Genomic DNA, 13,524 nt, shown 5'->3' with positions numbered 1-13,524 from the left:
ATTTTTATAAATTGGTGTCTGATTCCTTGAGTGTCATGTCTTCTCCTTCAGTTATTTTGGTACTATTTAAATGCTTTACACTTGTTTCTTTGTGTAAGACTGACTGATCAGAGGCACAGCTATTCAGGATTGCGCTAAGGTTTAACAAACCAACCCTGACTGATCCTAAATGTGTTGGTAGTGAATTACACTATGGTGCCACACAACCACACCATATAATGCAGCGAGGGTTAACTTGGTATGAGGCAGGCCGTATGTCCAGTTTGAGTAAGATCAACACCCCCATCCCTTTCATTCTAACTTAGGATAGTCTTTTGACCGTGTGACTTTGTCTGTTTCCACTTCCGCAGATAGTTTACGAGGGTACAGAGCTGAACCATGCCTTTGGTCTATGCCACTACAACAGCTTTCTATTCTGGACGGAATACCGCAGCGGCAGCATCTACCGCATGGACCAGACGTCCAAGTCAATCAAGCTGCTCCGTAATGAGAGGCCGCCGATTTTTGAGATACGAATGTACGATGCACAGCAGCAGCAAGGTAACCCATAGATTTAATTGATTGTGTGTACTTCATGGCAGATCTCTTAAGCGGGGGCCAAGAAAAGGGATGTGGCAATCCCAAATTACTTTAGGAAGTGTCTTTTTCTGGTTTGCTGTAATTTATATCCTGCAGGTTGCTTGATGAGAGAGTATTTTGTCACAGTCCTCCAGTCCTGGCTTACAAAAGGTTCATGTCCTACTCTTTGGTGGTTAGGACATGTGCTGGAACAGAATCTCCAGCTTGGACACTCTGGAGGCTACAGGAGGCTTAGACGCCCTCTTTTTCTTGTCTGTTTCACTGCATTGAATTGCTGTGAATGCCATGCATTGAGATTGTTATGCATCCTGCTAGTACTGAATGAGTATTTTGTTCCATTCCAGCAGCTAAAGTGCAGGTGCCCAATTTGACCCACACCTTCTCTCCTGCTGCCAACTCTCAGACTATAGATCCAGGATTGGTTTTGCCTTCTGCCCAAACTCCCTTTCCGACTGTGGTTGCCCGCCTGAAGAACGTGTTAACACGTGCTAAACTTAAAATATGATCAAATAGAAATGTTCTGAGAAAGTCAAAGGTTAAAGTGAGATTGTAGTTGGGGGATGGAATGAAACGAGAACAAGAGTTTAAAAAATAAAAAATAAACACTGAACTTTACTCTTTATGCGTTAGTCTAATGAAATGTTAAATGACATCACTAAAGGCATCTCAAATGACGACATTGATGATATCACTGAGGACTTCATCCATGATACTGTTAATTACATTTCTTCTTAAACTCATGCATCGTGGTAAAAAAGGGCATTGGTAGTAAAGGGCCTATCCTCATATACAACATAAGATTACTTTGTGTGCACTTGTGGATGCATAGAATGGTAATAGGGTAGGCCCTAGATGATAATAGGGTGTGCCCTAGAGCTACGTCTGGCTGTACATGGCAAAAGGTGTTTGGGCCATGGTTTGCCTCCCTACAAGGTTTCAGCTACAACAAGTACTTACTGCTAAACAAAGAAAAGGCTTAGTGCACCTGGTGTAGGTTGCAGAGTCACCTTTTATAGTAGGTTCTGATTTAAAGCCAAATCCTGTTGCCAAAAATCTGTGAGAGAAGCCAACACTTCTGTTCACAATAGACTATTTACTCATGGGCGGGACCCGTTTAGGGATGGTTTAATTCAGTATGGTTGTAAGGAGAGCTCTAAAGTAGCATGACTTTGTTCTCATCTCACGAATGTGTGTAATGTATTTGACCAAACTACTGATGGTTGTCCGTGGGGCCTGGCTGAAGGTGCCTTATTAGTGGCTCATGCATACTTGTTAACCTCTTGACTCAGTTTTTTTAAAAGGTGTTCAAGGTTTATAAAAAGGGTGACCACATTGTAAAGTCTGTGGGGACATTCCAGGTTAAGCATGTTAATGCCAGCAAAAGCAGGGTGACATTCACCAAATATGGGTGAGTTTACAAATCGGCTACATGTCATGAACGTTGTTAAAAGGGTATGTTCATTTTCTCTTTAGTGGCAATAGAAAATTGGGCACAGGTGTAGGTTGTTGAATAACTTATGATCCACGTAGCCTATAAAACAGTGTCATAATCATTGGATTAAGTCCTTTTAGATGTTATCTGCGATGCCATTTAACCTGTTATCTGTAATGTAATATGTGAGGTTAATAAGGACTGAATATCAAGGGCACAAGTTATAAATAGTTGACTAAACTATAATTCGCGATTTTCAGTAGTTTTCAAACGTTCTTTGATTAGTCCCTCTCCTATCATGATTTTAAACCTGCTTTTTTCAGAGAATGAATATATATATAAATGTGTGTGTGTTTATATGTACATGCACTTGTATATATACACACACACACACACACGCACACACACACTTATGTTTCCTTGAATCGTCCACATTCCAACTCTCACAATAACAGATGCTACTATCACCAAGTCTTTAGTGCCACATTGGGCAGATGACTTACTAAACTGTCCCCTCCTTGAGACACCTGCAAGTGCAGTGATAATTTCTGCAGCAGAGGAGTCAACACACCGAGCCATCCTATTGAATTCCCTAACTGACAGCATACCGCATATTTCAGCATTAAAGGCCTAACTAGTATTTGGATATTGACATTGAACTTAGGGGTTGAGAAATCTCTCGGAAATGATGATTTTCATGAGGAAAATAGCAATTAAGCAAACCTTTTTAGTATTCAAGTGCACCTTTTTGTTTTGCTCCATCCACATCGTGATACCTAGGTCGCGATATGTAGTAGTTGTGCGAGGTACATTTTAGCAGGAGGCACTGCTCCTGACTGAATTTCACATGGACAGGCCTGAACGTGAACAAAAGCTCGTGGTTTATTTGGCTAGTTCTCTGCATAATCTTGAGGGCCATGGTCTGCAGACTCCAAATGAATATGACCCGTGGAGGACTCTGCCTTCGGTGTTTTAGCAACGTTCAGAAAGATGCTTATTGTGTCTCCCAGAGTTTTCTTTCTGTCTCATTTAATAATCTAGCTACTCTGAAATGACCGAGACTCTACATGTTCAGCGCTGTGCTGAATCCCCAAAACTAAATGGACATGACCTGTGCTTCCACCTGATCATTGATTCAGCTAGGTTTGTCAGCATCTTTAACCAACACCATTCTACACCACCCTTTACAGGAGCAATCTTAGGTGCTAGAAAATACTTTTTTTTGCAACATGTCAATTGGATATTGTAATCAGGAGGCACATAACGTTTTTTTTTAACGTACCAAGCAACGTCTCCACAACTTCAGAGTTACTCTGAAACATTAATATGTATAAAGAACATTTGGCCTGCTTTAAGCATGCAAACTGCGATTCTTTTTTTCTTTAAAATAAGGAAAAATAGTTTCCGTTAAACTAATGAAAAAAACTTTTATTTGGTCATTTAGAGAACAGATCATAACACTTTTGTGTGCTTGAATTTGTCAGTGAGTTTCTACATGACAATGGCCTAAGTGAACTGCATCTATTTGCTCTGCAGGGAAGCCGCTCTTTCCCTGAGAAATTGGCCTTTAGCATAATCCCTTACGGCCAGATTCATGAAGCTTAATTGCGCTCGCAAAGGGCCAGATTCTCAGAATCTGGCCCTTTGCGAGCGCAATTTTTGCATTTGGGATTCATCATCCCAAATGCAAAAATCGGTAATAGCGAGTTTGCTAATTTGCGAGGAATTACATTTTAAGGAATCTCTATTTGAGATTCCTTAAATGCAATTCATCATCCATTTTTAAATAGCGAAATCGCAATTTCGGGCCGATATTTACCCCGAGGTCAAACCTCGTGGTAAATAGCGAAAACTTAGAAAAATGCTTTTAAAAGCATTTTTTTTAAGTTGCATGTTGCATACACACATGTCCTTTGGACATGTGTGTGCGCAACACCAATGTAGATTACCTTGCAGGGGTGCTACATGGTGTCCTTTGGACACCCCTAGCACCCTTGAAATCGCATCCTTATTTGCGATTAGCAAATTGCTAATCGCAAATAAGGAATAACTCCACATTCATTCCTATGGGCCTTAGGCCCATAGGAATGAATGGGGAGTTATTCCTTATTTGCGATTAGCAATTTGCTAATCGCAAATGAGGAATGTGTAGGAATCCCAATTTATTTTGCGATTCCTACATGAATCCCGTTTTGCGAGTCTGTAATAGCGATTCCTTATGATTCGCTATTACAGACTCGCAAAACGGGTCTTTGATGAATCTGGCAGTAAGTTTCCAAAGCTTCTCTTCTCAAGTCTAACTGAAGGCCGTAGCTTTCCAAGAGAAGACAAACATTTCCAGCTGGCGCAGTACGTCACGTGGGTGCGTCCATGTTGGACTGGTGAGGCCTAGGAACCTGACATTGGACATGTGTTCCTGAGGTTGTGCTGGAGATCAGTTGAGAAACAGCCGGCAGAGTGTCAGCAAAAACGGAGGGGGAAAATTTAAGATAGACCTCTCTGCTCTTGTATTTAGATTGTAAAGAAACTGGCCCTGCTGTTTCCCATGCTGATAATTTTATTGTAAAAATGTCGTCTTTTCAATTTTTGAAGAGAGGGTGCTGACAGGGTAACGCAGAATTGTATGCAATGTGCAGGCCATTCATTTGAATATCTGCGGGGGCCGACTAATCTTTTACAATTTCAGTTTAATGAAATTGCTGCCATTCAGATGGGTAATCTGCTATATAAGCCTTCAAACTCTATTATTGTTTTATTTAATAAAGTTAGGGTTATCATTAAAGGTTAGCTTTTAAACTCCTTTCAGTTCTAGTTAAACGAGGGTGATGCACTCTCCTGTGTTATGCCAGTTATTTACTGCTTGTTTCTTGCAGTGGCATTTGACGCTTTGCTTAACAGATTGGCACACAGTATGCATTATTTATTCCACCTTTTTGTTTGTGTCTCTTACTTGTGCAGTGGGATCCAATGCTTGTCGAGTAAACAATGGGGGCTGCAGTAGCCTATGTCTCGCGACCCCGGGCAGTAGGCAGTGCGCTTGTGCAGAAGACCAGATCTTAGATGTGGATGCTGTCACTTGCAAAGGTGAGACCAGGATTTAGATCGACTGAATCCACACATAGATCAGTTGCTTAAGAAGATGTCTTGTATGCAGCTACAGAATTCAGTGCAAGCAGCACCATGTTGACATTCTTCTGTCCAGACTGTCCTGGAAACTCCTTACCTTACACCCTTCAGCTCCTCCGCTGATGCTTTACCATTTTAACCTTGAAGATCTCTCTTGTTCCCTCCCTCTTTTCAGCCCCCAACTTAACTGCTGCACCATTCCCTCATAAGGCCCGCATTGACTTTTCCAGGTTTTTCAACCTAGAGCCAAATTCCATTTTGATTTACCCCCAGGCATTTCCTAATTTGTAAAAATATTAATCAAAAATATAAAGAACAGCAGTACTACAAAGTTTTTTTTAGGAGCCCATCAACGCCACTACTAATTGGTAGGGTTGATGAATATCAAGACTGCTTAGACTTTCTTCCACTTAATCCATGTGTTCTTCCACCATCCTACCCTTCATACTGCTTTATTCCACTTGTGCTAGCTTTTTTTTTTCTCCCTGATTTTTCTCGTGGCCACTGTGCTCCTAACTTCTTTGTTTGTTCCTTATTTGTCTTTCTCTTGCTCTCGGGAAAGAGTTTAATGATGAAAAGTAGCCTCTGCATCCCAAAAAAATGAGTGCAGTGCCCTGTAACTGCATGCACTAATTAAATACTGTGCAGACCACATCTAATCGAAGTGTGCAAATATATAGCTAAAAACGCACAAACCTCTTCCATGTTGTGATTTCCTGGTTTTGGATCAAAAATGCGATCACGTTGGATTACAGGTTTGGCAGCTTTTGTGGCTTTCCCATCCATTTTACTTTTCTTTTGATCTCTGACCCGTTTTTCTGGTTTGTCCGACTTATCACTCTTTATATTTTTGTATTAACAGCGAACCCGTCCTACATTCCACCGCCTCAGTGCCAGACTGGAGAGTTTGCCTGTAAGAACAGCCGGTGTATCCAGGAGCGTTGGAAGTGTGATGGTGACAACGACTGCCTAGACAACAGTGATGAAGCACCAGAGCTCTGCCGTACGTAATACTAGATCCTTCTCCAGATGCCCATGAGCTCTATCCCACAAGGGCACCTCCAACTGTGACGGCAGCGACTGAAATGTGACATGCATAGCTCCCCCCCTTTATTCTGTGAAGCTACTGAACTTTGCTCTATGTAGTAACCCTTCAATTTCTTCTTCTCTATCCTCATTGTATTTAAACCCGCTTATCACTGAAATCCAGAACTGTCCCAAATACTGTTATGCTTTTTGTGTCAATCTTTGAATTATGGCGTGTATTAAAGAGACTGACACATTTGTCCCCCTCTACAGACCAGCACACCTGCCCCTCAGACCGTTTCAAGTGTGAGAATAACCGTTGCATTCCTATCCGTTGGCTTTGTGATGGGGACAACGACTGTGGCAACAATGAGGACGAGTCCAACTCCACCTGCTCAGGTCAGTCCCCCGCACTTCCTATTATTTGTGATTTACTTTTATTCTTTCATAGGCCCAGGGGGTTCCAGAAGGAAATAACATATGAAAATAAACATTTAATTTTGTCTCTTCACTCCAAGCACTCACTCCAAGCACTCTGAATCCCTCACCCACATTTAATTTTATTTTCATGCAGTATACTGGGAACTGAGTTTGTGGTGGGGCGCCAGGGTTACCATACCTCATCCTTCTCCGGTCATGCATCTCTAGTTTGAAAGAAAGTCAACTAATGCTTTGCCTTTTGCCAAAATTAAGTCTTATGTCTGTGTGACAGCATACACATTTTCTAAGACCTTTTACTCATCCAATTTTCTATGCAGATTGTTTCTAGAACCAGTTTACAATACATATTTTCTTTTTATTTTGGGGACTGGCACATTAAGGCCACAATCACTATATGTACCACAGAATCTGGGATATGAACCAGGTTCCTTATGTTCCAAAGTTGTCAGTTCTAGGCACTAGGACACCTCTCCACCTACTGCTTAGTAGCCATACACTACCGAGTATTGTGGAAAACTCTTTGGTTACAGTTGCAATATACAAACATGTTCAGGAATAGAAAATTATAACAATCCTTTTTTGACCAAAAAGCACCACCTGAGATGATTTCCCAAACAATAAAATGTTTTGGAAAGTCTGTAGTGAAACTTTGTGGGTGAAGGGTAAAGAGGAGAGAGGATCAATTGAAAGCATACAATGTGGCACTTTAGAGCAATGAGGAAAAAGAGTTTATAATCCGAAATTTTGCTTAAAACTGTTTAAGTCTATTGTAATCCGCTTTAATTTACGCTTCTAGGCATTCTGAACAATGGTCCTGGAACTACTCATCCATTTGCTGAAATGTGGATTTTTTTCTCCTTTTGATTTATTCTCATCAGACAGATAAGCCCCCTTACTTAGATGAATAGCTACTAGTCAATTATGACAGCCTGGCTTTTACTTGGCTTCCGAGTTCTAAGCTTCTTTTTCTTATTAAGAGTAGTTTGTCAATCTAAAATCCTACTACACACTCCTAAGATCTCTTGGACCTCTAGGTTTAAATTGATTTATTATTACTACCCGCCTAGGGTATATATCACCTCTAAAATAATGTGTCTCCTTAGGTACATGTTGGTTGTCCTATATGTAACAAAGTCAGGGGCAAATTTTTTTTTTCATGATGTGGAGCCGTCTAGATTAGACTATGTATCGGAATACGGTGCTACAGTTCTTGTCCCAAATGCTCCAGTAGCATGCTTACTGGTTTTATGTTGCCAAGAACCAAACCTAACCAAGTGTCCAGTAGATTTCTAGATCTAGTGCTCGTATTGGCCAAATGAAATATCTATGAGCTGGAAAAGTGCAGCTTGTCCTAATGTGTAGAAATGATATAATGAAGTTTTCAAGTGGGTGTAGTGCAAGGAGGGAGGGAGCACTAAAAGAGGTCAAGAGGGAGATTACACCGCAAGATATGGTGAAAGCCTGGGGTGTTATTGTGCTGACAATGCTAACAATTGACAGTAATGGGAGCTTGGTTTTGCCTCGTGAATCTTTCTGGATTCACTATGCTGTTCATATTCTGCTATCTGGTGGTTGGGTCCGGAATCGTAGTGTTTTTTTTTTTTTTTGTAGCCCAGGTGGGCGTCGACGTCCCACCATTTGGTGTACCTTCGGTGACGTCGGCATGCTTCCGGCGGAAGCTCCCACCCTTGGGCGCCATCTTCAGATTCTTTTTTCCGCCGTTGGGTCTGGATCGTCGCGTGAAGCTCCAGAAGTTTTGGAGGAGAAAAGGAGAAAATACAGCAACTTTTCGATCGAACAGACCTAAGAAGATTAGGAGAAGGGAAAGAACCTCCAGATATAAGACTCCCTTCGGAAAATGCGCACACATGGGGCCCCCTGAGCGCAAGGATGTACAAGACATCCTTTAAATTCTGCAAAAACTGCCACCACAAATTCGCGCAGAAGGACCAGCACCTGGTCTGCAACCTTTGCCTGCCGATCGACCACGAGAGCAAAGACTGCAACGCCTGCTCCGTCTTCAAACCGAAGACACTCCGGGTTCGAGAGAAGCAGAGGATAGCTCACTACACGATGCAGGCAAAGGTCAAGCCCCGACTCTTTACAAACTGAGCCTCTCCACCGACGACAACATCGCCGAAAGTCCAGATGACTTCACGGTCGCAGAGACCGATAAGGAAACGTCTGACAAGGTAGGAGAGTCTACGACCCCGAGAACCTCGACAAGGCCTCGAAAGCCTGAGACAGACTCTCGAAAATCAGAGTTCAGAGCCTCGAAGGGAGCACCGGCGCCGAAAACTTCGACGACCGAAGCTGCATCCCCGATAATGGGCCCAGTGGATCCTTCGAGAAGGACTCCCGGGTGCCGAAGACCGGCGAAAAGCCAAGGTCGTCGAAGCAAGCCCCCGAAAAAGGGACTTCGACTTCGAAGGAGAAGGAGCCGAAAAAAGCTTCGACTTCGATGATGCTGTTGGAGAGCAGCCGAAACGCTGGACTACGAGCAGGCCGCACAGTTGGAGAGAAAGAAAAGAAGGCTCGAGGCCGAGATGGAAAACATCCTTAAAAGGAAGAAGGACTTCGAGGAAAAGATGAAAAGTTTCAGGATCCCCTCGAAGCCAGCGACAGCCGTCGCTGAAGTGCAGGAGCACGAGGAGTTCGATGTCTAAGAGCCGCCGAAAACTCCGGAGCCCTCGGAACACGAAGAGGACCTCTATTACACAGAGGGTGAATATGGGGAGCAGCAGTCCAGCTACGGCTCAGGATCCTCGACGGCCCAAGACCTGGAATGGCAGGACATCGAGGCCGAAAACCCGGATTAGCCTGTGGAGACATATCCTTCGAGGGGTTCACCGCCAGATGAAATTGGGGCATACAATGAGGTCGTCAGGAAGGGAGCAGCAGCTTATGGGGTTAAGCTGGAAGAGGAAAAGCCTAAAGCAGACTTCCTGCTGGAAACAGTGCTCCCCACACAGACAAGAAGCCAGTTCTTGCCCATGCTGAAAAGTATCACGGATCAGGGGAAGGAAGCGTTCAAGGACCCGGCTACATGCAGGTCAGTCACGCCGAGGACAGAGAAGAAATACAAATTCTCCTCCCAGGACCCTGCTTACATCAAGGGGTCCGTCACAGCAGATTCAATTATCGCTGCAACGGCCAGTAGAAGGCCCAACGTCCCAACAAAATCTGGGCCACCACCTGACAAGGAAAGCAGGAGAATGGACCTGACGGGCAGAAAAATTGAGCGGAACGCCGCAATGCACTGGTCGATGGCTAACTCCAACGCCCTCCTGAACAGGCACCAATACCAACATTGGGATGAGATCGGCCAATTGCTCAAGCACCTCCCATAGCAATACCTTCAGAGGGCAACGCACCTCGTGGAAGAAGGGAAAAGCATTGCTAACTCATGCCTGAAGACAGCCTTGGATGGGGCTGAAACATCCAGCAGACTGATGGCTATAGGCATCACAGAGAGAAGACAAGCCTGGCTCAGGAGCTCAGGCTTCAAAACAGAGGTTCAGAACAACATCATGAACACACCTTTCAATGGAGAAACACTGTTCGGAGCCCCAGTTGATGAGAAAGTCGCCCAACTGAAGAAAGACAACGAGACGTCCAGGTCCATGGGGGCCCTGCAATTCAGGGGGATGAGAAGAGGCACTCCTACGCGGAGGCCGAACGGAAGGGGTGCAAACCAGCAAGGACAATCACACCAGGCGTTGCACCAGGGTCAACAGCGTGACAACCAAGGTCACCAGGGCCAGCAGAAGCAAAACTGGAACGATCAGAACAGGAGCCAGTCCTTTCGAGGAAAATGAAACGGACGGGGCCATAGAAGGAGAGGCAGTGAACAACCCCCCTCTAAGTGACTTCACACGGAAAAAGGTGCTCACCCACTCATACCCTCCGGGGGAGGAGCACGGGAAAACAAAGAGGAGAGGGCTACACGGGCAAATCACAAAGGAACATGTAACAACAGTAGGAGGCAGGCTGAGATTTTTTCTCCAGGAGTGGAGAAAAATAACCACAGACAAGTGGATACTCAACATCATACAGTTCGGATACTGCATAGAGTTGGAAAAGAGACCACCAAACAGAAAGCCAAAGAAAAGAGAGCACTCAGGAAGAGAGCTGCAATTGCTCCAAGAGGAAGCTCAAGAACTCCTCCTCAAAGAGGCCATCGAACCGGTCCCATTCAAAGAACGGAACTGAGGAGTGTACTCCAACTACTTCCTGGTGCCAAAAGTGGATGAAAGCCTAAGACCCATCCTGGATCTACGGTTCCTAAACAAGTATGTAAAGACTAAAAAATTCAAAATGACGTCCCTTCAAGAGGTCATCCCACAGATAAAGGCCGGGGACTTCTTGTCCACCGTAGACCTCAAAGATGCGTACCTGCACATCCCCAGGAACAGGCAGCACAAGCACATGCTAAGATTCACAGTAAACAAGGATCACTACCAACTCACAACCCTGGCATTCGGTCTAAAGTCCGCACCAAGGGTATTTACCAAATGCCTCGGAGCAGTGGCCGCACATCTGCGAAGGGGATGCACGTGTACCCCTACCTCGACGACTGGCTCATAAAGGCAAGCTCTTACAGGACATGCAAGGTTCATGCAGAGCAGATCACAAGAACGCTAACAAGCCTGGGATTCTCCATACATTGGGGAAAATGCTCGATGGAACCGGAGCAAGTGAAGATCTTCCTGGGAGCTCAAATCAACACCGTCCAATGCAGGGTGTTACCCAGCGAAAAGAGGACACTCAGCCTACTGAGGGAGAAACGTCACTACCAGAAGGGGCGAGCTCTGACAGTGAGCAAGATCTTGGGAATGATGGCGTCATGCATTCACCTGGTCCCCAATGTACGCCTACAAATGAGACCACTCCAAGAGTAGCTGCAACAGCAATGGTCACAAGCTACAGGAAGTTGGGAGGATCTAGTGGTTGTAACGCACAAGGTGTAGGAAGAAATGAAGTGGTGGACCAAAGAGAGGATAACAATAGGGAAGCCTGTAACGCCACCGGACCCAACAGTGACCATCACCACAGACGCATCCCAGAAGGGATGGGGCGCATACATGAACAGGCTCAGAGTGAGGGGTCTGTGGAGCCCAGCGGATGCGGTCACACATCAATTACCTAGATCTGAAAACAGTGTTGCTTGCCCTCAAGGCCTTTCAGAAACAACTGTACAACGAAAAGGTGCTGATACAAACAGACAACACCATCACAATGTTTTACATCAACAAGCAGGGGGGGAACTCTATCATTCCCTCTGTCAAGCTTGGCACAGGATATCTGGAGATTGGCAATGCCACTCAAAATAAACCTGCTAGCTACACACTTGCCAGGGAAGGACAATGTAGACGCGGATTGGCTCAGCAGGCAGACTTCAGCATCCCACGAGTGGGAACTCAACATACAGGAAACAGAAAGACTATTCAGGAGGTGGGGCACTCCGACAATAGACCTGTTTGCAACACGCCAGAATGCAAAATGCCAGTACTTTGCATCCAGACAACCAGAGGCACTATCCCAGGGGAATGCCCTATGGATAAGCTGGTCAAAAACATTTGCCTACGCTTTTCCCCCGATACTACTGATCCCCAGGGTTCTCAACAAATGCATGACGAGCAACATGGTGCTCATCCTGCTGGCACCACAATGGGCCAGGCAGACCTGGTACTCACAGATAATGGAGATGGCGCAGGGCCCACCCCACAAGTTCTCAAAAAGAAGAGACCTACTCTCAATGGAAAATGGAGAAGCCCTACACCCAGAGCCGGAGAGCCTCAGCTTCTCAGCTTGGCTCCTGAGGACTTAGAGTTTGCACATCTAAAACTACCTGAGAGCACCCTGCGGGTGCTGCGGGAGGCAAGAAGGCCCAGCACACGCAAGTGCTATGGGGAAAAATTGAAAAGATTCACTCAATGGTGCTGCAAGAAAAAACTCCATAGAAAGCTGACCAGGGAATCAACGGTGCTAAGATACCTCACGCACCTAATAAAAGCTAAGCTAAGCTCATCCTCGCTGAGGGTACACCTGGCAGCGTTTGTGGCATACACAAGAGGAGAAACAGGGAGAAGCTTCTTTACATCTCAAGTAGTAAAAAGATTCCTGGAAGGGGCTAAAAGAATAGCACCACCAAAAAGGATGCTGCCGCCGGCTTGGAACCTGAATGTGGTACTGACAGAGCTCATGAAAACACCTTTCGAACCCATCCACAAGGCATCACTGCAAATGCTGACAATGAAAGCACCCTTTCTGGTAGCAATCACCTCGCTACGCAGGGTGAGCAAACTACAGGCACTAACACTGCAGGAAACCTACATCCAGATACACAGTGACAGGGTTGTGATGAGAACAGACCCGCACTTCATGCCAAAGGTGGTGTCAAGGTTCCACATGAATCAGAGTATTCAAATTCCTAGCTTCTTCCAGAATCCCACGACAAGCGCTGAGAGGGCGCTCCACACTCTAGACGCAAGAAGGGCAGTGATGCACTACAATGAAAGGACGAAGGAACACAGGAAGACAAAACAGTTCTTCGTATCCTTCGCAAACAGTTACCTGGGTAGACCAGTGACTAAGAACACCATAGCTCGATGGATCGAACAAACGATACAATTCTGCCACAAGCAAGCGGGCCAGGAGTTAACAGGAGGGGCACAGGCCCACTCGACCATAAAGAAAGAAGCAACAATTGCCTTTCTGGCCAACACACCAATTCAGGACATATGCCTGGCGGCAACATGGGCTTCAGTGCACACGTTCACTAAGCACTGTTGCGTGGATGTACAGATGAACAAGGAAGCACAAAGAGTGCTTCCACATATATTCAACAACCAACGCTCATCTTCCACCCAGCCGCCACAAAAGTAACAAAACCGCTACAAAATCGATGCACAGCATAG

The 13,524-nt window shown here is 45.1% G+C and overlaps 1 protein-coding gene across 2 annotated transcripts in view; it reads left to right on the top strand.

Moving 5' to 3' along the window:
* Positions 1-13,524, top strand: part of LRP1 (LDL receptor related protein 1) — a 1,437,817-nt gene that overhangs the window by 339,529 nt on the left and 1,084,764 nt on the right. For both annotated transcript variants that reach the window (XM_086966724.1, XM_086966716.1), the window contains exons 14-17: positions 351-540; positions 4,970-5,095; positions 6,000-6,140; positions 6,437-6,562. In XM_086966724.1, the coding sequence (XP_086822850.1) occupies positions 351-540; positions 4,970-5,095; positions 6,000-6,140; positions 6,437-6,562 (583 nt within the window). The remainder of the gene's footprint in view (positions 1-350; positions 541-4,969; positions 5,096-5,999; positions 6,141-6,436; positions 6,563-13,524) is intronic.

The sequence above is a fragment of the Lissotriton vulgaris genome, chromosome 1_1 (genome assembly GCF_964263255.1).
Source record: "Lissotriton vulgaris chromosome 1_1, aLisVul1.2, whole genome shotgun sequence".
NCBI classification, from domain to species: domain Eukaryota; kingdom Metazoa; phylum Chordata; class Amphibia; order Caudata; family Salamandridae; genus Lissotriton; species Lissotriton vulgaris.
This window is presented reverse-complemented; position numbering and strand designations above follow the sequence as displayed.